The 27,935-nt window shown below is 38.9% G+C and overlaps 1 protein-coding gene across 4 annotated transcripts; it reads right to left on the reverse strand.

Moving 5' to 3' along the window:
• Window positions 1-557: 557 nt before the first annotated feature.
• LOC131166338 (uncharacterized) lies at window positions 558-27,935 on the reverse strand. Of its 4 annotated transcripts, none has more exons than XM_058124797.1 (5): window positions 27,727-27,893; window positions 27,575-27,616; window positions 2,516-4,262; window positions 2,232-2,436; window positions 558-852 (listed from the first exon to the last, which is right to left on the reverse strand). In XM_058124797.1, exons 3-5 carry the CDS (start codon window positions 4,257-4,259, stop codon window positions 591-593), a joined length of 2,211 nt encoding a protein of 736 aa, XP_057980780.1. In that variant the 5' UTR covers window positions 4,260-4,262; window positions 27,575-27,616; window positions 27,727-27,893; the 3' UTR covers window positions 558-590. The 4 variants fall into 4 exon arrangements, with proteins under 4 accessions (XP_057980780.1, XP_057980782.1, XP_057980781.1 ...); XM_058124799.1 differs by having other exon boundaries at window positions 27,560-27,616; XM_058124798.1 differs by having other exon boundaries at window positions 27,575-27,935.

A 27,935-nucleotide genomic window follows, 5' to 3' on the forward strand; every position in this document is an offset into this window, starting at 1 on the left:
ATAGACACGTGGATGGATAAGTCTCTTATATAATTTTTCATCGTTAACCAAATTGTTTTAATTGTACCATATAAAAAATATTCTTTTGGGGGGGGGGGGGGGGGAAGAGTTCAATTGTATTTTTGGAAATAAGAAGACTTTATTTTATATATATTAAAAAGCATGCTTAACAAAGTCAGTAGATTATAAATATATCACACAATTTTTTTATTATAAAAATTGTGCATACATGTAATTAAGTTTTACATAATTTCATAATTCTATAATATGATGATTACAACATAAGTTTCATTTGAGAACTAAAAATTAGTACTTATACAAGATGCCTGCGCCAAAAAATATTTTTACAAAATATATAAAATAAGATTATAATAATAGCGAGAAAATAAAGAGAGAAAATTAGGCAAGTTTTGAAGTTAATTAAAATTTGAAATTGCAAATAATTCCAATATTATTTCTATTTAATTTTGGAATTATGGGAAAGTTTCAAAAATAAAACGAAAACACCTAGAAAATTATGTTATCCTTATTGCAATAACAAACAGATAATATAATAATTTGCACTGATAAAAATATAATTTTATAGCATACTATAAATCATCACTTCCATCTATGCCTTTAATGTAATCACTGCCCCTATCATCTGCACTATAATTACAATCATTGGTGTCCTGCAATTTGGAACTCACAGAAGTCCTATCAGATGGCACAGTTACATCCATCCAGCTAAGGTCCTCACCTTCAACGGCTCCTCCATCCTCCACCCAATCTCCCACATTGGCATTTATGGCTTCTATGCATATTGGGTCATTTGAACCTCTCAAACGCCTGGCCCTACTTGATTCTGATCGCCTGTTTGCAGAAAGGGCAAAAAAAAAAAAACTTACTTTTAAAATCATGGACTACAAGCACTACCAACAACATATTAATATACCAAAAGTTTTGTATGTAGGAATGGAATAGAATCAAGGGCAATGGAATTAATATATCACTTCATTTTGTCATATTGTCCGCTCAAATTTTTACTATCACATTCCTTTCCTACTTTAAGAAGATATTACAGAAGGCAGGATTGTGAAAGATGACTAGGAGTAAGATGTTTCCAGAGGAGAAGAGGGCATTGCCATTAAGCTACAAGACGAAAAACTGTAGCAAGTTATGAGGATGTGATAGCAAAAGATAATCAACAGCAAAGGCATTAGTAAAGGATCCAGAATAGTGCAGAAAGAAGGAATCTTAGGAGGTTTTTCCAGGAATCGATTTGGCTTCATCGGCTATTCATTCCAAGTGAGAGTAATCGAGGCACCAAGGGGAATCACCATAGTTGACTGTTACTGGAAGGAAAATGAACAACATGTCGGAATCCAGCAGTGCCAGTTCTATATCAGTGTGGTTCTGAGGGTCATTTAGCATCTTAGTAGAGCGTCCCTAGTCTAAGCATCTAGTCAAGCAATTACAGTCAAGAGTATGACACAGGCCAGGCTGACTAGGGGGAGGAAATCAGGGAACTGATTTAGGGTTAGGGGTTGAAAACTAGGTGGGATTAGGGCTAGAAATTCAGGTGTAATTTATAGACAATTAATCAAAGTAGCAGGGATAAGAAGGCATAAAACTATTAGCATCACACTCGTAGGTTCTAGGAGTCATTCTGGGGAGAAGAAAGTCTCTCACTAGGACTTTAAGGCTTCACAACAAAAGCAGATAATTATTCATTCAAAACAAATAAAGTCAATGCAAAGCTTATACAGAACTCTTGCTGGCTTAACCATGAAAACAATTCATATGAGGCATCGAAACTAAACTAATCTTGGCCATAAATAACTCACCAAATAAAATTAAAGATTCCAAAATGACTCAAGATAAATACCCAAGGTACCCCTAAAATGGGGCTTGGGTATTGTGAACAGTAACTGTCACTCAACATTGAACACTCATATCAATCCTCTACCATCATCCCCCCAAATCAAATTTTTTAGTTCATAATTTTTTTTCCTTTTTAGCTTCTCTTCATAGCATCAGAATATTTCTCTATACCTATTTCATTCCAGAACAGTAATAGAAGGGTCCATTTAACTCACGGAATATCTCCTCAATCTTGAACGACTAAACTACTGACAAAATTCAACAGATTGATTAGCACTACATGGAATTATCAAAAACTGAAATGTTTCCAGTGACAAGCCAGATAAATACTCTTGTTAGAAAATAACTTGGTGGAGAGACAAAGGTACCTCTCCTCAAGATGCAAGTTATAGTGCACAAATATGAGATCATTCAGCCTCTGGTGCTCCAAGCGGTTCCTCCTCTTCAAATGGATGCGTTCAAACATGCTCCAATTTCTTTCACACTGGACAATGCTGCAGGTTTGACTTAGAACCCTAACAGCCAACCGTTGAAGATCAGGATAATCAGCTGCATATAGTGACCACCAAGTAGCTGCAAACATAAAAAGTACCCACTATTTATAACAAGAAAAGAATAAAAGATTGGAACACCAAGAAAAAAAAGTGCTAACCTGGGGGCAATGACTCTCGGCCACGTAGTGCCACAGGTCGACTAAAATCCCCTACAGCATTCTCATAGAAATTTATGTGGCTTGTAATCATAACCTGGGCAGTTAAGTTGGGCTCCAAGGTCTCAATGCAGTCAAGTAAACCCTTCTGAATGACCTTGTTAGTGGTAAAGCTAGGATTATAGAAGATGGATGGGTTAAGAAAACAAGCAGCAGCATGAAGTGGACTATGGAATTCCTCTTGCCAGATACGATCAATAACCTTCAAATATGGTAAGTAATCAGACTCCTTATTGTTAAAAGTCAAAATGATGCTTTTCTTCGCTTTTTCCACAGCATCATAAATATATCCCATAGATGGTCTCTCTTCAGAGTCAAAAAGGTTCAAAACATTAAGCAGGGGTTTTGTGACCTTCAGAGCTCTGTTGCACAATGACCAGAAAAGTGGGTCCACTACAATCTCTGCCACCTCAAGCCCCGCCTTTTGCTTAGAATAGCTTGACTGCATCCAAGTGGAACAGGTAAACATCTGATGGAGAGCATCCTTTAAAGATGCAATACTTTGCAGCGTCAAGAAGTTGGATGCATACCTTGTTGTAGCAAGCTGAATAATATCTCTTCCACCTGATTTACTCTTCATCAAATTCAGGACCCAAGTATGGTTATATATGAACTGAGTTACTTGTTTGGCCTTTTCATGTACATCCTTCATTTCATCCAGTTTTCCAATGTATTCAAGCATTAAATCAATACAATGTACTCCACAGGCACTCCAGAAAAAGGTTTTGTACTTGTTCATCAAGAGTTTTCCGGCTGCTTTGTAACTGGGTGCAGTATCCGTCACAAAGTTGACAATATTTTTATGCCCTACCTCCTGAACAATGCTGTCAAATAAATTGAAAAGTTCCTCAGAAGATTTCGTAATGTCTGATGCATCGACAGATTTGAGGAATGCAGTACCCTTTGGACAGTAAGCAAAAAAATTTATAACTGTACGACCAGTACCATCTTTCCATCTATCAACCATGACTGTACACCCAGTCAACTCCCAAGATTTTCTAAGTTCTTCACATAGTTCCCCTGCATCTTGAACACTTCTTCTCAATAAGTTTCCCCTCAAAGACTGGTAAGATGGCATCTTATAACCAGGGCCTACAGCGGCAATGGCATCAGCCATTTGTTGGAAATAATATGAATTAGCTACACTAAATGATACACCAGCATCATAAATAAATCTTGCAACCGCCATATCTGCACGATCTATGCTCTCTTGGGATGTGAAATTCTGGTTTACATGAGGCTGAGCAATAGGCACAGCAGTTAGACAATTTTGTTTCTTCTGTCTCTTTGCACTACTTGAGATTCCTTCAGAAACCTCTTTTCCCCTTCTCATCCCATGAGTGCCTCGAATGGAAGCTGTCTTAAGGTTCTGCTGCACACCATCAACATCTTCTTCTCTATTCTGAAAGTGGGAAGCTGAGCTTTTGCCACTCTTAATTCCTTTCTGCCGCTTTAGCTTTTCCAAAACTTTAAAACCTAAATGTTGTTGGATTTCCACTTTAACCTCCTCAGGTACTTCTTCACATGGAGCAACATTCCCCCTTTCCCCAGCTAAATGTTGCTTTAGTCTTGAAATTCCACCACCAAGAATAACTTTGTGACAGTATTTACACTTAATCTTTTGCCGACCTCCATTCACCATTATACCATGTGCCCAACCAGGATCAGTGGCTCGGGGAGGTGCCATACCCTAGTAAGAAATTCAAAATTCAAAGGAATATATACAAAAGGTCATACATTTAACATCCGGAACAATACTTCTGAAAAATTGAGAGTGAATAAAAAAGAGTCCTATGGCATTCAGGGTCTCAGGAGCAAATGAAAACAAGCTGGTTGAGCAAAACTACCAAGTCAATAACATATGCAAATGCATCAACCTCACTTCACAACATTCTTGTATTCAGTGGCATGGAAAGCATCAAATAACTCTCGAGTCTCCAATGTAAGCTGCTCCCCATTTGATTTGATGTAGTAGAACCACAACCAAAATTTTCTTTTTGGGGGAAAAAAAGTGAAAAAATGAATGAGAATGAACACAAACAAAAGATCAAGCAGAAAAATTTTAGAACTTGAGGAAAAAGCTAAATCCACCATGTTTTGAGAAGCAACCCATAGCAAGGAAGTAAGGATGCAAGGATAATATGGGAAATGGATTTTATAAAAGTTAATAATGGTGATATTCACATACATTCAAAAAAAAAAAAAAAATGTTTCATGGAGTAAGTGGTGTAAACTAGTGTACCCTAAAGTTGAAACAAATTAAGGCAGGCAACATTTTCCAACTATGTAAACTTGAATGCCATATATTTTCACAATTGTACCAAGCATATGAGGGCTAATATATAAGTTATAACATATTCAAGCCTTAAAAATATGAATGCAAAAATGAGGCATGTACACAAAAATTCCACTGGTACAAGAAACATATTTGACTCAAGTTGAAGACACAAAAAGGACAAAGGCTGGCTAAAATAAAATGGATCAAGATATTAAGAAAAGATATGATTAATTGATTTAAGTGAGTTGGTAGAAGTGAATGTACGACTTTTTTTGGCGCTGCTAAGGCACCTAAGGTACTATAAAAGGAGAGAACAAATGTGAACAAAACGAAATTACTTTTGTCATACAACTCGTGTTTTGCCAACAGCTTCTCCTGAGGTGCAACAAGAAGGATATTGAAACACAGCTAATGGGTTTATGCTTGTAAGATAGTAGAGGAAAAGAGGCTCATTAGTTATGGCGACAAGAGCAAGCTCAAAAAAGGTAAAATCGAGCTAGCAAATTTCAAGGGTTCTATTAATTACAATGTGTCATGAGCCAAGCTTTAGGGCATTATGCTTGCCTATGACCTCTTACCTTGTGTGCATGAGATGGGTTACCATCATGTAAATAATGGTATAGGTTTTATGCTTTGAGTTTGGGTAAGCTTTGGTGTATAGGATGAAAGTATAACTCATTGGACACTTTGATGTTTCCTAGTGCCAAAGCTAAATAGCATATGAAATTCTTTAGGGAGGGTTAGTGTTCATGAATCTTGAAAAACTCACTAGCATTTGTTAACCATGTTTAGTCTACTTGTTGAGTTGCTTCCCTCGGTAAAAACACGTGTTAATGAATTGCGTTGCTTCAATGTTTGCCGCTTGCTTGCCATTATTTTCATGAATTGCTTACTACTTCTGCTTACTTTACATTCAACGGTTATCAATGTGTTCTTGTGGTAAACCACAGTAATATTTGGCTGACTAGTTAAGCAAGAGTGCTTTAACTAGTGCCGCACAACCCTTCAAAAGGTGTAAAATATTTGGCCCATGACAGTTGGTATCAAAACTTTGTTACTTGACAGTCAACCGGAGCAGCGCAACCTAACAGAAGAGAAGTTGAAGTCATCCTTGCAGACAAAGAGTTCACATCATCAAGGAAGAAGCGGCACAAGTTCTTAGTGAAGTGGAAAGGGCTTGGAGACGAATAAATTAGCTGGCAAGCTCTTTAGGGAAGGGTCGGTGTTCATTAATCTTGTAAACTCACTAACATTTGTTAACCACGTTTAGCCTACTTGCCTCCCTCGCTAAACACACGTTGCTTACAAAGGTATAGTTAATGAATTGTCTCGTTTCAATGTTTACCGCTTGCTTGCCATTTATTTTCATGAATTGCTTATTACTTCCGCTTACTTTACATTCAACTGCTATGAATGTATTCTTGTGGTAAATCGAAGTAATCTTTAGTTGATTAGTTAAACAAGAATGGTTCAGGTATTGCCACACGGACCTACACAAGAAGTGAAATATTCAACCCGTAACAATTGGTGTCAGAGTTTGATTACTTGCTATGTGAATTCAGCTGCTTTCATTGTGGGATTGTGTAAAGCATTGGTAAGAGACCATGCCAACCAACATCGATAAAATTGAAGCACTAGGGGCACAGGCTGATACAACCACTATGTGGCCATAGAGATGATCAAACTTGCTGAATATGTTGATGCTTTGAAGAGATCATAAAAACATAAACAAAATCCTATGATAGAGATGTAAGAGGACCTCCACCATATGGTAGAAACTTTAAAGGCTCAAACGGCGAGTTGACTGCCAAAATGAACCTAATGGTTCTTGCTAAGGGAAAGTCCAATTCTATGGAGTATGGAGGAACCAAGGTGCCAAAACGTTTGGGAGTACCCGTGATGCTAGGAAGTTGGAGAACTTCTTATTTGACATGGGACGGTACTTCTACGCAATGAAGACCAACTCAGAACATGTGAAAGTAACCACTGCAATAACGTACTTGGTTGGTGATGTTAAACTGTGGAGGTATACCAACAATGAAATTGATAATGGACATTGTGTAGTTGATTGTTGGATGGACTTGAAGAGAAAGCTCAAGGCCCAATCTTTCCTGAGAATGTTGAGTATAATGTTCAACGTAAACTAAAAGACCTTAAGCACACTGGTTCAATCAGAGCGTATGTGAAACAGTTTTCTGCTTTGATGTTGGACATCTGGGACATGTCAAAGACAAATAAAAGGGTTGAAATCGTGGGCAAGGACGAAACTTTATTCACAAAAAGTTCAAGACTTGCCTACCACACAAGTTGCTGCAAAATGCTTTACTGACTACGCCTGAGAGAGTTCCACAACATCCAAGGAGTGGTGTGGGTGGAAATAGCAGAAAGTCACAAACCCAAAAGTGGGAGAGCTAACACCAAGGCATCAGCTTCAAAATAAGTTTCATCATCTTGATCATTCAACACACCATGCTTCTTATGTCGAGGCCCTCATAGAGTTGTCGAGTGCCATCACAAGTCATCACTCATTGCCTTACAAACTTCTATTACGAAGGGGGCACTACAATATGATGAGGGTAAGGAAGAAACCCAAGGATGGGTAATAATCAAACAAGGTACTCATATTGCTTCCAATTCGGTTTACCATGAGAGGGCAAGATATATTGAGGTTGATTGTCATTTTGTTTGAGAAAACTAGTAGAAAAACTCATGACAACCACCCATGTGAAGTTTGAATATCAATAGGCTGATTTATTAACCCCCCACCCCCTTCTCCATTTAGTTTGGAAAGTGGAATTTGGGCAAAAAGGAATCGAGGAAAGAATGGAATCAAGACCAGAATGGAATTAGTTTTGGAATGTGATTAATCTATTTGGTTAGTCAAACAGAATGATTGTTCCAATCGCATTTTCTATTCCTTTCCCGGCATTTTTAGAAACTAGCATGTTCTATTAATGAAATCTTCTTTTGTTAAAAAAAAAAATTTTTATTTTAGAATTCTTTCAATAAGCAAGTTTCCTTACATGAGTGCTATAGCAATTGCGGGTCTTATCCTTTCTGGTTTTCTTATTTCTCATTATTCCTTTCCCAAATCCCTCTCTTAGTATCAACAAAAAAAGGGGGAAAAAAAACCATTAGGTGGGTGTTTTGGTATGCTAGTGTATGGAGCCACTATAAAATGCATAATGTAGTGGTGAAGTTACCAAACCCAGTAAAGGGAATGCAGGAATCAAATGCAGACATGTGAGAATCAAACACAAAAATACCAAAAAAAATGAAGAAAAGAAAAAAACTAGGGCATAATGAGGAGGGTTCAGCCCCTAGAATATGCGGAGAAATCATAGTAGGGACTGCTGAGAGGAGGGGAGAGGTGAAAGAGAGAAAGAGAAAGAGAAGCAAGGGAGAGAAATCACTAACGAAGGTATGGGGTTGCAAGCTTCCAATAACAGTACCAAGAAATCTTCTCCAAGCAAAGAGGCAAAGTGAATTGCATTGATGGCTAGGATTCTTTTGATTTGGGTAGCTTAATAATGAGTATTCTGGTGTTAACATATTTATTTAGGGTTATAATTGTATCTAAGAAATAAAGGCAAGAATAAAGTGGTGGTTCCCATGGGTTAGAGGCATAATCACCATTCCCCCAAATTGTGGAATTAGTTATAATTCCGCCCTTGATTCAACAAACCAAGCATAGGAATTTAATTCCATTCCTAAATTTGATTCCATTTCAGGCCTGATTCTGCAAGCCAAACAGAGGTAAGTTTTTGGGAGGTACCAAGTTTTGTAGCAAGCTAGAACCATATGACATATATGCTTCCGCTTGCGGGGCAATGTAACTGTCAAAGCATTGTGTGAATGGCCGAATGCTTTAGCCTTGAGTTTTGTATATTATATATAGACTTTACAAGAATGTTATACATGGAAAGTAAATAAGTTCTAGCGTGATTCTAGCCCTATGCATGTAAACTATAATATATGCTAACTGTACAAAATAATGAATGGAGAAATAAGGAAATAATTGTGGGCAGAAATAATGTAACGACCCAAAAAAAATATATTAATTAAAAAAAATTGTTATTAATAATTAATTAATTATTATTAAGAAAATTAATTAAACTAGGAAATTTGAAGATTTTGGGTATATATATATATATATATATATATATATATATATGTGTGTGTGTGTGTATAAAAGTATATATATAAAGTTATTATATAATAAAGTAAAGTAAGAGATAAAGGAAAGAAAAAAAAAAAGGAAACTTAAAGGCTAAGCTTCCTGGAGAAAACAGGAAGTGGAAAGAAAAAAAAAAAACTATTCACACAACAAAACAAAGGAAGGAAAAGAGAAAAAAAAAACTCTCTCAGCTCATGCTCTCCACTCCTCCTCTCTCTACGATTTCGTGGCGAATTTTTGCCCAATTGAAAATCCGAAAATACCACTAGACTCCATTCTCTGCCACCAACATCTCTTCCGAAGTGGATTTGTCATAAGAGTAACGTGGGCATATCTCCTGGGGTAAAGCAAATTCTCATTCTTGTCTCAATTTTTCTTAAATTTTAAGTCAAATGGGCGATCGGACACCACCACGAGAATATAGGGATGATTTTCTACAAATCTAGCGAAGCGGATTTCTCGTGGGGTCATTGTAGGAATAACCCCAAAACTAGGATAAATGGGTTATTTAGAAATTAATTGGTATTTAATTATTGTAAATTAGGAAAAATTAAAATAATATTTTATTGGGATTGATTTGATTGAATCAGGGTTCGGGTGAGCACCGCGGGTATAATTTTGGAAGCCCTGCAGGCGTGATTCAGGGAATCAGGTAAGGGGGAATAAAATTATATCAGTATTTTATTAAGGTGAACCGGTTATTTACAAGCGTATGAAATTTATTATTTATCTATATGATTTTTAAAACCGTCTGAGTACTAGAAAATGATGATTTTGTTTAAGATTTATATTTTGGATAATTGCATATGATATTAAATTCATGTGACATGGGAGTAATTTTTCCTAATAAATTAAATATGAATTACTGTGGTATTTGGGTTTCCATGTGGGGGTGTTTGGAATGATTATGACATGATGAATGAATTGTTATGTTTGACTCCTGTGTGGAAATGTATTGATCTATTGGGATATTGTGTGGGAAATGAATTGATCTGTTGGTTTCCTATGTGGAAATGCATTGATGCGTCCATGTAAATTAATTGGTGTGGTTATTCGTATGCATCTCAATATAACGTTGGCATGAGGAGATTGTTATATTGCCTAGATATAAATCATGATATGACGTTGGCAGGTCAAGGAGTTCGTCATATTGTCATTTATATGGGGTAGGACATTGGCAGGTCGAGGAGCTTGTTCTACTAATGTACGACGAGTAGGTCATGGGGATTGGATACTGGTGAATAGTGGTACCTGTGTGGGCCACGTGTCGCGAAAGCTAGAGTAGTGCCTATTTGGGCCACGTTATATCCTGTGTGGATAATGGCGCCTATGTGGGTCATGTTATGCATCCTGTGTGAATGGTGGCACCTGTGTGGGCCATGTTCCCTGTGTGGGTAGTGGTGTCTGTATGGGCCAAGTGTAAATAAGAAGTACGTAGGTACCTGTGTGGGGCACTACTAACATGTACACAGTTGCTCTGTGTGGGCCACGTACTGAGGACATTGGAAGATGAAGTATGAGATGCATGATTCCTGTGTGGATGTGTTGTGCGCATGTGAATTTAATTATAGCATAAAAATAATGGTATAGCATATTGTGAATGCATGTGTGTGAATGCGGCGAGGTAAACATACCACCGGGGGCTTGCTTAGAAAGGCGAGTGCTCTGCTAGGTAGTTTCTTGGTATCAGTGCAAAGGTATGCTACTTGTATGGGCGGATAGACATCCCGATCCTCGGAAACCTTTGCCTTTAAAATAATAAAGATGTGTGTACTGGCGGCAAGGTACTACTTCACCTAAGGGCTTACTGAGTAAGGTGAGTACTTTGGTAGGTAATTTTTAGTACCAGAGCAGAGGGAAGCTACTTGTATGGGCGGGTAATCTTCCCTATCCTCGGGGACTTTCGCCTGCATAAAAATTATGTACTTGTGCATATTGGATGTGTGTATGATATTAGATGTCAGAAATGTTATTAATGGTACATTTTCTCAGTTGTTATTGATGTTATATGAGAAGCAGTTTATTTTGAAATATAAATATTAAAACTCAGTTGTCACACACTGTTATAATTTATTCCACCCTTACTGAGAAGTGTCTCACCCTAGTGGATTAACAATTTTTCAGATTCTTCTAGAGACCGGATTTGAAGGCCTAGGCTGCGATTGTATTTGGTGGTTTCTTTTTGGGGTATTGTGAGATACCGGTATATATATATACAGATGTATTTGAACTGGGTTATGTTTTAAATGCTGGATGAGGATATGGATATTTGGATGTTGTAGTGTTCATTTTTGGGTTGTTATATAGAACTCTGGTATTTATTTGAGGTTATTTATTTGTGTTCCGCTACGTGCATGTTAATTATGGTATTAGATACAGGTGATTGGAACACGTGGCACCCGAGCCCACTTGGCGGGTTTCGGGCCTCATAAATAAGGAAAGAAATTTTTTGTTGTTTGCTGTTCCGTTGACAGCCCCCCTCAAATTGATGCAAGCAGATCAACAAGCATCAATTTGCTACTTAGGAAGAAATGTCGACGACGAGTGAGAGCCTTGGTGAAGCTATCAACAATTTGTAATTCAGTGGAAATATGTGGAAGAGTGATAACACAAGCTTCAAATGCTTCACGGATAGAGTGACAATCGACTTCAATATGCTTCATGTACTCATGATAGACAGAATTGGCCGTGATCTGGATAGCACTTGTATTATCGGCATGTAGAGGTGTAGGATTGGTCTCAGAAAAATCTAGCTCATCAAAAAAACGTCGAAGCCATATAATTTCAGAACAAGCAAGAGACATCGCCCGGTATTCAGATTCTGTCGATGACTTAGAAACTCTGTCTTGCTTCTTACTCTTCCAAGAGATCAATGCATCACCTAAGAACACACACCAACCAATGATGGAGCGACGTGTATCCGCAAAACCAGCCCAATCAGCATCGCTATAAGCAGCAATGCGAGTAGAATTGCCTGCAAGGAAGAATAAACCACTGGTAGAAGTGCCCTGAACATAGCGTATGATCCTACGGACAGCAGCCAAATGAAGATGACGAGGAGTCTGAAAAAACTGGTTGACTTGTTGTACAGCAAATGAAATGTCCGGTCTAGTAATGGTGAGATAAACAAGACTACCCACCAACTTACGGTATAAACTATGATCAACAAGTAAGTCACCCTCCTCTTTGCGAAGCTTGACATTTAATTCCATGGGAGTATCAACAAAAGTACCCTCTTGAAGGTCAGTTGTAGCCACCAAGTCACTAGCATACTTAAGTTGATTGAGTGAAATACCAGAGGAACTACGATTCACCTCAAGACCAAGAAAATATGTGAGAGACTCAACATCTTTCATATGAAAGGAATCTGAGAGATGAGTCTTGAGCTAAGCAAGCAAACCAAAATCGGAACTAGTAATCACAGTATCATCAACATAAACCAAAAGAACAACAATACTCATGTCTGATATCCGAAGAAACAATGAAGTGTCATACTTGCTCTACTTGAATGAAAATTGTAATTAAGTGGTGCAGAATTTATCAAACTAGGCCCTCAGAACTTGTTTGAGACCATAAAGAGAGTGACGAAGCTTACACAAATGCAAAGTCGGAGAGGGAAACAAGCCCGGGGGTGACTTCATATAAATACACTCTTTAAGATCCTCGTGAATAATAGCATTCTTGAAAGTGGCCAATCACTGGAAGCAGCAATAGCCAATATCGTACGAACAATAGTCATCTTAGCCATAGGAGCAAAGGTCTCTTTATAATTGACACCATATTCCTGATTATTCCCAAGGCGAGCTTTGTAACGATCCTAATTTCCATCAGATCAGACATTGACTGAGTAAACCCATTTACAACCCAAAGGAACAATGGTGGGAGAACAAGGCTCAATGTCCCAAGTGATGCTTGGCAGCGTGTAAGTAGGATGTGGGAATATTAAAAATTGGACAATGCAACAGTAAGAGCTGAAACAGAATTGCAAGAACTGGAAGAGGGAAACCCATACCTATCTGGGGGTATACACACTCTAGAAGAGCAACGTACCAAAGGCTCTGGAGGTGCTGCAACTAATTGAATCTGGAGCGTGGTAGGATCAGATATCAGATGAGCCACCGGAAGAGACTGTGGGCGGGAGCGTTGCGTATACACAATATCAGGTTTAAAACGAGAACTGACTTGATGAGGATCCGAGAACTACTCCTCAAAAGAGGGGAGAATCACAGTAGAAGAGGAGGGTACAGAGAACACGGGAAAGAAATGTTGATTTTCAAAGAAAATAACATTCCTAAAAATGCGTGTACGATGTAATGTAGGACCATAGCAAACAAATCCCTTTTGACACACATTATATCCCAAGAATGCACATCGAACAGATTGATCAGATAATTTATGTCGCTCATGAGGAGGTCAATGAACAAAACATACACAACCGAAGGCACGGAGGTTATCGTAGACCCAAGTAAATCTGCTATGATCATCAATGAAAGTCACATAGCATTTAAATTTTTCATGTGAACTAACCGGGGAAGGTCCCCAAACATTGCTATGGATAAGATCAAAGCACTGAGAAGCTCTACTAGCATGCAAAGGGAAAGGAAGAGTTTTGTTTTTACCAAGTTTGCAAGGACACTGAAGAGATAAAAAAGAGCATTCATTATTACCACGTAAACCAGAGTTCAATACATGAGATAAGATCTGAGTATTGGCATGGCCTAAACGACGATGCCACACCATACTAAAATCTGAAACATTATTACAAGCAAAAGACTTAATAGAATAAACTAGAGAAAGTGCTAGAACAGGCAAAAGTAGTGGAAACAAGCACCCCACTTTAGGTCCATTCGCGATAGACTCACCTGTTACCTGGTCCTGCACAACACAACCATCACCAGAAAAATTAATAGCACAATTGTTATCAACTAATTGACCAACAGAAATAAGATTCGTGGAAATTTAAGAAGCAAGAAACACATCAGTGAACTTAGAAGAGGCATCTCCGACAGCAGCTATTGGCAAAGAACTGCCATTGGCAATCTGAATAGCAGATTGACCAATGTAGGGCTGAACATGACACAGAGTAGTGGGATTATTTGTCATGTGATTAGAGGCACCTGAGTCCACATACCAGAGTTTAGTAGAATTGTTACCTTGGAGCCCCATTGCTGATAATGCCGAAATTAACATATGTTGCACCATTGTGGGTGTGCAGTAATTCGCTACAGGAGGTGCAAGAACAAAGGAGTAACCTGAAGAAAAGCCAAGGGCTGCAAAAGTCACTGTGGGGGTACAATAACAAAAGTCCGTAATGCCCAGGCTTTACGATTCTGCAGGCGGATATGACAGTCTTTGATAATGTGACCCTTCTTCTTGCAATAAGAGCAGTATTTCTTGGAACAATTAGCAACAATATGCCCAAATTCTTTGCAGGAAAAACACTGCAAGGTGCTAGAATGCTTAGACGGTCCTTCTCGTTGAGTAGCATAAGCCACAAGGACAGACCCTGAACTACCCTGAGATTGTGCCAGAGTAACTTAAGTACTAAGCCGTTGTTCTGCACGAAGTAACTCACCAAAACAAACATCAAGAGAATGAACAGGAGAGCGATTCAGCAGAGAAGAGCGAACAGATTCATACTTGGGGCGGAATTTCATAAGAAACTGATCACGACAACTAGTCTCGTGAAGACGTTGAATAATGGAAAGAGAGGCAACAAGAACATCCGCGGTAACTAGATCAAAATATTTGTTCCAAAGAGTCAGAAATGCCGAATAATAGTCTTGGATGGAACGATTATCATGTTGAAACATGGCAATCGCATGCTTTAACTGTAAACAAGGAGCACCGTTATCTTGAGGATATACTGTTTTTAAATAAGTCTATATGGATTGAGCGGTGCGATAAGATCACAAGTTGGAGACAATATGTGGCTCAACTGAGCCAAGAAGCCAAGACATAATCCGAGCATCAAGCACAGCTCATGAAGGATAAGCCGCTGAATCCTTGGCATCAAGCACAGCCCATGAAGGACAAGCCGCTGAATCATTGGACTAGTCAAGATTGGGTGCACAATCCATGCCATCAATATGATTCCAAAGATCTTTTCCCTTTAGGAAAAGTTCAAATTGAAAAGCCCACGTAGAATAATTGTTGCCCATAAACTTGGCACACACAGTTGCGGAGTCCATGCTAAATAAAGGAGAAAATCGAGAAGCCCAAAAATATATCAACGCAGGTACAAAGAAAACCAAGAACAACCTGCCTGCACTAAAAAATATATCTTGAACCAAGAAACCTGCTGTGCCGAGAATCACAAGGACAAAGAAGCACCAGAAACAGCAACAGAAAGAACAAAGATCAACCTTCCTGCACTAAAAAATAAATCTTGAACCAAGAAAACTACTGTGCCAAGAATCACAAGGACAGAGAAGCACCAGAAACAGCAACAGAAAGCTGTTCCGATCGACCTGCCTACACTAAAAATAAATTGCAAACCAAGAAACCTGTTCTGCCAAGAATCACAAGGACAGAGAAGCACCGGAACAGCACCAGAAAGTTGCTCCGACAGCCACTCAGCCACAGAAATACCGAAAAACAGAACCAAAAAATTCCAGAAGAAAATAGACCCACAACAGCCACAGAAATGAGAGACACCTCTGAAACCGAGAAGATAAAAAAAAAACAAAAAAACAAAATTTGATGGGGAAAAAAAAAAATTAGCAGTCTGATATGGCCGAAACTTGAATAAGGGTGAAGGAAGACTAGAGGGGAGTTGAGAGAACGCTGGAGACAGCTGGCGAGCACTGGAGGGGATTAGGTGCACGTGCGAGTTTGGGCTGAGTTACCGTATGGGGGTTGGGCTGAGTCCTTGTGAGCCGAGATGTGGAAGTCGAGCCAAGGCACTGTGGGCCAAAGCCCATTTTATCTTTTATTACAAAGTCTTCTTTCATTACAAACTCTGTCTTTTGCTTTACTTAAAGAAAAAGCCCATATGGGTATTCTAGAAGCAGGTTGTTGGAAGTTGTTAAGGGTATATAGTGGCTAGTGGGAATGAGGGGTCGGCTAGAAAATTGGGAATCTGTTTGTTTCTTTGTTTCTTTGGAGAGTGGTTCTCTCGAACCAGCCAACCTGTAACTTCATTTCCATTTTTATTGCATTCAATAAATCTCCATTCAATCATTCATTCCATTCATTCCATTTTCTTATTGAAATTCATCCAATCATATAGCTCACACTAGCAGATTCATTACAATTAGTATTAGAGCCAAGTTCCTGCGACCATGGGAGAGGGAACTCGCATGAACCAGATTTCGGAATCCATTACCGGCCACAAAAAAGCACAAGAAGAGCATCAAAAAATTTTGCAGGGCATGCAAATCACTCCAGCATATCAGCTTCGGCCGTCCTGCGATCGCTCATTCTCTGATCTGATGGCAGAGGCAGAGACATTAGCGTTCCAGGCGGAGATCATCCTCCACGAACTTATCAGTAACTCCTCCGATGCTCTGAACAAGATTCCGATGAAGGGTGAGGCAGTCAACGAGGAGGCGGTTGATGAGATGGACAGTGACGATCAATGCGAGATCATGGAACTCGACGCTATGGAGTGGCTTGTCGAGCACATCCACTTCTACGAGATCTGCGGAAAGGGGTTTAATCGAGATGTCAATCTAAGAAAGCACATGCGAGCTCATGGAAATCAGCTCACAACCCCAGAAGCACTCGCCAAGCCATCGAGCTACGCTGAGACCAAAAAGACGAGGTTCTCACCCCCGTTCTAGGGCTACAATCACATAAAATCTCACTATCTTGTGTTTGGTTTGATTTCCTTGATGAAGTCATCGGCGAGCGCTTCAAAAGCGAGTTCTATGGGGGTTTTCGGAATGTCTTCGTTCAAGGGTCCTCCTATAATGGAGTTTTTGCAAGGGTTAAAGCCGCTTCCTGCTAGTGGGGTTTCGGTAAATGAGGAAGTGGATAAAGGGAGGACAGTGTGTTATGAGGATGAAGATGATGAGAAATATGAGAATTCTAAGCAGTTTGGTGTACGTGGGGATTTGTCCATCGCGCCAAAAAGGCGGATCGTGGTCGCGAACCAGCTTCCGGTCACGCTTTTCGCGATTCATTACATGACTCGTGGTCTAAAGGGTGGCTGAGCTTAGGTGGGTCAACTAAAGATATAGCAAAAGATTTGCTGAGAGGAGCTCTTGATCTGCAGGAGTCCCTCGACATGCTTGAGAAATTGCAAAAAGCTTCACAGTATATGGGTGGGTTGAAGAAAAAGAAAAAGCACAAGTCTGAGAGAGAGAGGCTTGAAGAAGAGGAGATTGAATTAGGAATGGATTCAAACCAATTCAGTGACCCATATGAGCAAATGGGATTTCAGCGGCCACGGCTTTCTGCTGATGGGTCTTTGAGAAAATCTTTCGAGGAGATCAAGAGAGTGTTCAAAGACAGCCTTGCTCGACAAAACCTGTTGTCAGACACTGCCACCGAAGAAAATGCCTATTTTGATCGGAAAAAACTGGACTCAGATTCAGAAATTGCTACTTCAAGCTCAAGCCAGTCTTCTTCAATGGGTTGCTCCAACAATTTCACTTCTACTGATTGTTTTGTTCCATCATTGCCTCCCCTTCCACAGAAGAAGGCTGCAAGAGGCCCAAATTTGATTGCCAAGCTTATGGGTCTAGAAGACATGCCTACAAAACCATTGCAGACAGCTCCACAGAAACAATTGGAGGCAAAGAAGTTTTCAAATCAGAGCAGACCTTCCTTTGGTATTGATAAGTCTACAACAACGAAGCAGAAGAATGAACCGGAGCAGCAGATACTGGAGGATGTATTCAAAACTGTGCAATTGAAAGAACTTCTAGGAAATAATTCTGTCAAAGGGCTTGAACCCAAGTCCCATCATTATAGACACTGGCACGTTGATGATATCCCGCCTATAGTGATTATGAAACCAATGAGCTTGCACCAACCAGAACCATCGGAACTCCCTGCTTCAAGCGTTATTGGGGAAGAGGAATCTCTAGTTGCTAAAGAGGTGCTCAGAAAAAAGAGATTAAAGAGAGAGTTTCCAACCAAAACAATTTGCTGCAAAGAAGGGGACTTAAACCATGACAGTAAACATGGTAAGCTGGAAACAAGAGTGACTCCAATAGTTAAAAAGCTTGGCCAGGAAAAAGGAACTGAAGACTGTAGAGAGGTTCTTGCAAAGCTAGAACACAAACAAGTTGAGGCTAAGGAAAGAGCTTCAACTAATAAGATCAAGGTTTCTGCTCCTGTAAGCCTCCAACAGCAGAAGTCAGAAGAAAGATGCCACTGAGAAGAAACCCAATTAAGATTCAGACAGCAAGACCCATTAATAGAGGAAGAATCTTTCAGGAGGATTTGAAACCTAAAAATTTGCCAAAGACTCAAGATCAAGCCAAGACAGCACCTGGAAAGCCGAGAAGGCCCGAAAATCAATAAATGGTGATGAACAATCACATATCCAGAAAAGATTTTACACCATGTACCATCTCTAAACATGCAACCCAAACTATATTGATCAAAAAAAGAATCATATAAAGAAGGAGCAGCCAGCCAGGAAGGCACCAGTAGCTAATGCAGTTATTCAAAATTTAGAGCTCAAAGATGATGCCAAATGGATTGATCTTCCATGTGAATATAATGTTTTGATTACAACCAACACTACATCTGCAAAACAACTCTTTGAGAAGGAGCAATCAGATGCCTCTAAAATTAAGATTAAAGAAAAGTCCGGTAATGGCCAGAGTCATCTTTGTGAAGTTACATCCCTGACCACCCAACATAAAGGGCAAGAGGGGAGAGAGAAGACAGATGGTGTTGTTCAAAGAAGCACGGCCAGGAAATCCTGTAGCAGGTGAAGGAAGATGCGACGTGGGAGTGGTATCATACGTTGAAGGAGAAGTTTTCTCACCTTGTGGGCAAGGTGCTCTAAAGGGGAGGGTATTGCTATGGCCGAAACTTGAATAAGGGTGAAGGAAGACCAGAGGGGAGTTGGCATAGGCGCAAGGCGCAGTGAGGCGAAGAGGCTGCCGCCTCATACCAGGTGGGGCAAGGCGACCTGCAAGAGGCGACCCTAGGCGAGACGAGGCGCAGTGAAGCGCGAGGCGCAGTGAGGCGCGCCTTGTATATTTTTAAGCCATTTAAAGGAGAGAAATAGCCCGCCAGACTCGTATCCCTCACACGAACAGAGCCCTAGCCCCTTTCGACCCTTCGAAGCCTCGTTTGCGAGCCTTTGAACCAGCCGGAGGCCTTCGCGACTTCGTCTTCGAGCTTCGACCAGGATCGTGAGTTCATCTTTGACATTTTGAAGAAGCACGACCTGCGCGACTTCGTTTCAAACCAGCCGGAGCCCTCGTGAGCTCGTCTGCCTGCCTTCGAAGCAGTCGTGAGTTCGTCTGACTGCCTTCGAGCACGACGTGAGTTCGTCACGTCGCCTTCAACATTTTGAACCAGCTGGAGATCGTCTTTAAGCCTTCAAACCTTTGTAAGTCTTCATCTTCTTCTTCTTCTTCTTCTTCTTCTTCTTCTGCTTGCATCCTGTTGCCTGCTGCTTCTCTTCTTCTTCTTCTTCTTCTTCTTCTGCTGCTGCTGCTACTTGCATCCTGCTGCCTGCTGCTTCTCTTCTTCTTCTTCTTCTTCTTCTTCTTCTTCCTGCTGCATGCTTGCTGCGTGCTGCTGACTGCTGACTGCTGACTGCTGCCTGCTCTTTTTCTTCTTCTTCTTCTTCTTCTTCTTCTTTATATGTAAGCTTATAAATTAAATATTTGGTTAATTAATGTAAGCTAATACATAATATTTATTTTTTTTACAGAAATTTAGCTACTGTTTTTTAATTTATAATATTAAGTTTAATTAATGTAAGCTTATAAATTATAACTAATACATAATATTTATTTTTTTTATAGAAATTTAGCTACTGTTTTTTAATTTATAATATTTAGTTTAATTAATGTAAGTTTATAAGTTATAACTAAGACATAATATTTATTCTTTTTATTGAAATTAACTACTAGTTTTTAATTTGTTTGGAAATGCATTAAGTAAGTTTTAAATTTTAAATATATGATGCATTGTTTTTTCAGTTAGGATACGGGATACCAAGTCTTAAATAGATTCTAGTTCTGGATGTGAGGCCTCGGCAAAGAAAGATCCCGCATGGAAGTATGCACATTTGGAGGATCAAAAAAATAGAAATAATTTGACTTGCAATTTTTGTGGTAAAGTCACAAGGGGAGGAATATTTCGGGCAAAACAACACATTGTCGGAGGATTTCGAAATGTGGAAGAATGCTCTAAGTGCCCTACTCATGTACGTGAGGAGATTAAAGAGTATATATTGAAGAAAGATTTGGAAAAGGAGGAAAATGAGTTATTGCCCGACTTTGATGATATAGATCATTACGGTGAAGATGAAGAAGATGAAGTTCAAGAAATTGACATTCGTGGCAAGAGAGTGCTTACTAGTGATGGAAGTAAAAGATCATACCAATCCAACTTGAAGAAACCAAGACAGAAGGAGCCTATAGACTTGTTTTTCACTCCCAATCCAAAGAAAGCTTTCAAGCTAGGAAAGAAGGGAAGATGAAGCAAACATCAATAAATGAAGCGTGCAAGAAAGAACTAAGAAAAAAGGCAATGGGAGATTTTGCTAGGTGGATGTATGATGCTGGGATACCATTTAATGCTGTACGTTTGAGCAGCTTTGCAGTGGCACTTGAATCGATTAGACAATATGGTCCTGGAATAAAGCCACTTAGCTATCATGAAGTGAGAGTTCCTTACCTAAAGGAGGAAGTTAGTCGAATGAAAGAGTTGTTGAAGGTCCATAAGGAGGAATGGACAAAATATGGCTGCTCAATTATGTCTGATGGTTGAAGAGATTCGGTTGCTAATAAGAACATAATCAACTTTTTAGTGAACTCTCCAAAGGGATCAGTATTCATCAAGTCTATTGATGCTTCTAATATTGTCAAGAATGCAGATAGAATGTATAGATTACTTGATGAGATGGTGGAGGAAATTGGAGAATCAAATGTGATTCAAGTGGTAACTGAGAATGCGTCAAACTACGTTGCTGCAGGTAAGAACTTATTTTTAGAACTACTTTCTATAGTGTATATATTGTTTATTTTAATATTTTAATGGCTTCATTCCTTGATTTTTGAACAGGGAGATTGTTGGAAGCAAAGAGGCCACATTTATATTGGACACCGTGTGCTGCTCATTGCATTGATTTAATTTTGGAGGATATTGGGAAGATGCCTTCAATTCATGCAACTTTGAAAAGGGCAATTTTTTTGAATGGCTATATCTATAATCGTGTTGGCGTTGTCAACTTGATGAGACAGTTCACTGGAGGAAAAGAGTTACTAAGACCTGCAGTTACAAGATTTACAACTGCCTTCATCACCCTTCGTTCAATCCATCTTCAAAAGAACAACTTGAGGAAGATGTTTACTTCTGAAGATTGGAATACTACTAAATGGGCAAAGGAGGCGGCTGGGAAAAGAGCAGCTACTATTGTTTTGATGCCTACTTTTTGGAGTACCATTGTCTATGCTCTTAAGTTAACAGGTCCACTTGTTCATGTACTCCGTTTGGTTGATGGGGAAAAGAAGCCTGCAATGGGATACATTTATGAAGCAATGGATAGGGCTAAGGAAGCCATAGCTAAGGCTTTTGGTGAGAGAGAGGATAAATTCAAGGAGGCATTTGAAATTATTGATACGAGGTGGGGATGCCAACTCCATCAACCATTGCATGCAGCTGCACACTACTTGAATCCAGAATTTTTCTATTCAAACCCCAACATTTTGCAAGATGAAGAAATTATGACGGGTTTGTACAAATGTATTGCAAGGTTACTGCCAACTATTGAAATGCAAGATAAAGTTTCACATGAGTTGGAAAAATACAATGCTGCTAGTGGCATCTTTGGAATTAGTTTGGCAGTGAGACAAAGGAAGACAAAAGCACCAGGTAAAGTGGCATTTGTACTACCTCTTTATTTTTGAAATTATTTACCTAGTAGGTATTCATTTAAAATTTATTTTATAACAGCGCAATGGTGGATGGCATATGGATCAACAACTCCAAACTTGCAAAAGTTTGCTGTGAAAATTCTTAGCCTCACGTGTAGTGCTACTGGCTGCGAAAGAAATTGGAGCATATTCCAACATGTAAATCATTAGTAGATCATGGATTAATTATTAAAGAACAAGAACTACCAATCTACTACTTTTTAGAATCAATATTAACCATATTACTTTAAACTTTTTGCAGCTTCATACAAAAGGAGAAATAGGTTATCCCAGCAACGCTTGAATGATTTGGTATTTGTGAAATATAATCGAACTCTGAGGCGTTGATACGACAAACGTGACACCATTGATCCCATCCTCCTAAAGGACATTGATGATAGTAATGAGTGGTTGATTGGTAGGATGGATGGTGATTCCGATGAGGATGATGAACTTGTGTTTGAAGATGATAATTTGACTTGGGATTCTGTTGCTAAAGCTGCTGGACTAAATAACCCCCCGCATCACACTAGATCAAGAATAAGTACAAATATGCCATCATCGTCTAGAGGAAGAGGAAGGGCTTCATCTAGTAGTGCAACCAGTGCTAGGGGTCGGACCACAATGTTGGAACTTGTAGATGAGGATGAAATCCAAGTGGATAGTGCAGAGAAGACGGAAGAGGAAAAAGATGTTGGAGAAAACAGTTCTGATGATGAAGAGGAAGATGATGATATCTTTGCCGACTTAGTTGATGATTGGTGATGAGTGATGATTGAGGAGGATTTTTAGATTTTATATTTTGAAATTTTTTATTGTACTCTTTTCTTTTGATGTTGAACTATGTTGAATTGTTGATGCTTTTGGGCTTTGTATTGGCAATTTTATTAAATTTCTAATTTTTTTATTGAATGTTTTGGCATTTTAAATTCTAATATCACTAGATATTCATATGTTCATATATAAATTACCCCAAATAGATATTTTACACAATTTTAATAATTGTGCGCCTCACCTTCATGAGGCGCGCGAATTCACCTCGCGCCTCGCGCCTCGGCTTCAAAGACCCTTTGCACCTCGGCTCGCCTCGCGCCTCTAACTACTATGGGAGTTGGGAGAACGTTGGAGACAGCTGGCGAGCACTGGAGGGGATTAGGTGCACGTGCGAGTTTGGGCTGAGTTACTGTGTGGGGGTTGGGCTGAGTCCTTGTGAGCCGAGATGTGGAAGTCGGGCCAAGGCACTGTGGGCCAAAGCCCATTTTATCTTTTATTACAAACTCTTCTTTCATTACAAACTCTGTCTTTTGCTTTACTTAAAGAAAAAGCCCATATGGGTATTCTAGAAGCAGGTTGTTGGAAGTTGTTAAGGGTATATAGTGGCTAGTGGGAATGAGGGGTCAGCTAGAAAATTGGGAATCTGTTTGTTTGTTTCTTTGGAGAGTGGCTCTCTCGAACCAGCCAACCTATAACTTCATTTCCATTTTTATTGCATTCAGTAAATCTCCATTCAATCCTTCATTCCATTCATTCCATTTTCTTATTGAAATTCATCCAATCATATAGCTCACGCTAGCAGATTCATTACACAGTCGGCACTCGGCAGGCTCTGATACCATGTCAAAGTATTGTGTGAATGGCCAAATGGTTTGGCCTTGAGTTTTCGTATATTATATATAGACTTTACAAGAATGCTATACATGGAAAGTAAATAAATTCTAGCATGATTCTAGCCCCATGCATGTAAACTATAATATATGCTAACTGTACAAAATAATGAATGGAGAAATAAGGAAATAATTGTGAGCTGAAATAAAGAAAGAAATTTTTTGTTGTTTGTTGTTCCGTTGACAGTAACAAGTTAACATGTTAGTAAGGGCATAAACATCATGTGTTGTACATATCATTTATTGTAAATAGAAAACGAGACCTATGCATTCAATAGGTTCTCCAGTTATTGCAATATCAATAGCATCCAAATAATGTTCAAAGAAATAATGAATAATACAGACAAGGGGGGAAGATGCAAAGGAGACCCTGTAGGCAACTCTACACAATCAATTGATGTCACTTAGGGAGAAGGTTCCGACAGAGGAGGTTAGTCCTGAGGCGGCTAGGGTGTTCTGCATGAACAATGGAATGATGAAGGCTAGGTGGACTGGGTGGTCTTTGATGATTAATGTAGACATGGGCTAGTTGTTTGAAAAGAATAAAGGCCCTTTAAAATTTCTGACAGGCCTGCTGGTTAAGGAAACTCAAGAGCAGAATTTTGATTCTACATTGGGCCATATTAGAGAGGATAAAATTCAGCAAAGTAAATCATGGTTGAGCCAATCGGAAGGGAGTCAAAAATAAGGTCTTCTAATGAAAACTTATGAGGCCCAATACAAGTTATGGAAGTCCAGGCCCCTCCCATGCCTGATCCTATCATCGATCTGGCCCATTTCCCTGGCCACTTACATAAGTCAAATAAAGGGGGAAATGGATATTCAGCCAGTTAACAATTTCCAAACTCCCTTTTCGGTTCTTCAAGTCAAACAAAAAGGGACTCCGCGTTCAGTGTGTCATCATAATAATTTTAGTATGGTTTTGAGAATAGGTCAGGAAGAAATTGACAAAAATTACATAAGCATCAGATTGGTGGTTGATTTGGGTTCCGCAGAGGAGTTAGAAGCTGGTATACCTAGGAGAAATTGAAAAACTGACGATGGATTGGGAACAAAATCTGATGTTTCAAATTTAATTCTGAAAAATCTAAGGGTCCTAAGGCCTACACTCGTCGGAAGGCTGCTCAGATGGGTGCAAAAACAAAGCAATTATATGAAGAGAAGAGAGAGCAATATGGTGAGATAAGGCCAAAGAGTACAAGGAGAGATTCTGCAGGGGAGTTGAATATCGTGGAAGATGCACTAGATAAGAGGAACAATTTAGGAAGTAAAGGAGTTTGCAAAGAAAAGGAGGTTATGAAATGGGGAGATTTTTCTGATAATGATAGCGATGACTTTAGTACGTTTGAGTGTGATGGGGATTTGTTGTTGGATGACATTCAAGAACAATATGGTTATGTTTCTGATTCCTGTGATGATCATGGGGATCACTCATATGTCCATCCAGCCCTGCTGGAAGGATTGGAGGGGGTTGCTATTTTTAAAACAGTGGATTGGGTAATAACTTGCAGTGCAATGATGGAATTTTGCGTACACCAGTGGAGGTTATTCCTAGGAAAGATTTAGAAGCCCAAGAGATATTGGATAAATTGGATTTAAAAATGTGTGATGTTGGAACGAAATTACGTTTTGTTGGGAGTGAGTACAAAGCGAAGAAGGGTCAAAGGGAGCTAGCAAATCTTAAGTGCTTGATGAATTACGATGGAAAGGAATTGAAAAGGGGTTTTCTTGGTTAACTGCTCTTTTTGCTTTATTTTTTTATCTTTACTTTTATTGTTTTTTCTTTTTTATTTCTTTTTTGTATTATCTATTTTTTGGGTGGAATATTTATTGTCCCTTTTCATTGTAACTTCTCTTTCTCAATCTAATACTCTTTCTTATATTATCCAAAAGAGAAACATTCAAAGAAATAACAAATCCACGTTGGCTCGTGCATGCAATTGACTATGAATACTAGCCTGGGCACAATTTAGGATAGACCACCAAAACAAAGGCACTACACCAAGGCACCCCCTCTACCTACCACAAGTAACATGAGGGATCAATAGCCAACAATTCACCAAAGCTAAACTTCACAGCAATCACCTCTACCAAAAACATGTCATGAACATAGCATATAAAGAAACTCTCCTCCATCTTGGAAGGAAAAAAAAGAGTTGTGTGCAACAACAAAGTCCAATTCCTAGAATAAATTGATAAACAATACTGAGTAGTTATAGAATCCCATTGTCGTCCTATGAACCAGCACTGGTTTTTTAAATACATACACAATGTGTGTACATGTGTTTATTTAAGCATGAATTCTACCTCTGTCAATAACAGCACAAGACAGTCCCATATTGTATGCCATGCCATCCCAACATCATTGCATTTCATATCCTTTTTGCATGATGACACCTTGTCATTTTCCATTTTAGAAGTATTAATGCCTCGCTTGCTGTGGAAACCAATCTAACAGCAAGAGCAAGGACCTTTCACTCACACTAAGAAGCAACAGGTCCATCCATTGAATGCTTTTAGCAATGTTTTAAAAGGCGAGGGTGTAGGGCGAGGCGTTTTAACCCTTAAGAGACGAGGGTAAGCCAGCCTTTTGAAAATTTTATTTTTAGATAAAATTTAAGTAAACAAATTACATTTTAAAAATTAAGAAAAATTTAAGAAAAACACACATATAATGTAAATAAAATTAAACATACTTTGCCAACAACTTGTTAGCCACTCAAAATTTGCTAAGATGAATTCATGACGTAAATCATGACAAGAGATAACTATACTAGCATACTATTACAAAGTTCAAATTATTTCCATGTTCTAAGATACAACTCAAACTTTGGAAAAATTTAGGTTCAAGAATTTTAGAAATAAACTCATATTATGACATCCATTTATATAAATACGTAGCTCAAATTTTCTAGCCAGATCTAACTTGAATCACAACCCAAAATGTGTAAGCCTCAACTAAAAAGGAGCAAAAGGAGTGCCTTTCGTACAAATGCATAAGCCTTAACCTATAATGTGTTAGCCTTTTCTGGATTTTGGTATTTTTGGTTGAGCCTCAAGGCATTTTAGGCATGCCTTGCCTCAAGGCGAGCCTCAATTAAGCCTTTAAAACATTGGTTGTTAGGATGTCAAAACACCCTAAAGCACCGTGTTTGACTCTTTGAGACAATGTGCATGTGTGTGCGTGCATGTGTGGCTTTTATTACCATTGCTCCTATCATAATTCATAGAGATGCCCAGTAATCATTGTTCTGCAACTCTGAGTTTTATAATATTTTGATCTTTCAATCCTTGTGTCTGATGGTTAACCTCATATGGACGTGATCACTCACTTAGTTTAATGAGCAATACAACCCTTGAATCTTAAAAAGACTCTGTATCTATGAGAATTCAACCCTTGGTCTTCGAGATTTCTCGTGAGATGTAAAAAGACAAATATGGTTCTAATTTGGGCTTCTCTAGTTATTTACAAAATAAACAAGTACTCCAGCATCCAAAGAATTTCTTAAAGTCCTCCTGCAACTCTGCAAGCCGAGCATTCCTTTCTTCATTAATTCAATAATTTCCACATATCTTGAAGAGTTTATGAATATTTACAAAAATAGTGGCAATAACTAAAGAATCTGTAAACAGTGGTAGCAACAATTGAGAGAAACTGCATTAGAACACCGAGGAGAATGTACAACGAAGAAGACAAGGAAACCTCAAACGCAAAGGGAAAACATAAAAATAAAATACAATCAGCTCAACAAAGCCTTCCAATAGCGCTTTACATCCTCAAAACAAAATAAGATGCAGAGATGTAATGCTTACTACTGCTACGCTTACCCATCTCAACACATCGTTTCCCGCTTGTAATCCCTGAAGCTTCTGAAAAGCAAATACATTTATACGTCGGTGAAATCCTCAGCGCATTTCTACAAATCCTTGGGAGAAATATCAAGTTTGTCGCATCAAGTGTTGCATCAAAACTACGATACCTAATTCGTCCAGGAGGAAGTGAGTTTGGGTTCAAGCTCGCGAGCTAAGCGACTACAGAGCGAATTCAAGGTTAATTCGCAAACAATTTCAGGACTCCTCGATAATGCATTGACCAAAGACCTTCTTCTTCCTCTAGCCCACTAGGGTTAATTTCAATGTCCACATTAAAATTTAGGGGCATTTTCACTGCAACCCTTATTCTGGTTCG

This window comes from Malania oleifera, chromosome 10 (genome assembly GCF_029873635.1).
Source record: "Malania oleifera isolate guangnan ecotype guangnan chromosome 10, ASM2987363v1, whole genome shotgun sequence".
Taxonomy (NCBI): Eukaryota; Viridiplantae; Streptophyta; class Magnoliopsida; order Santalales; family Ximeniaceae; genus Malania; species Malania oleifera.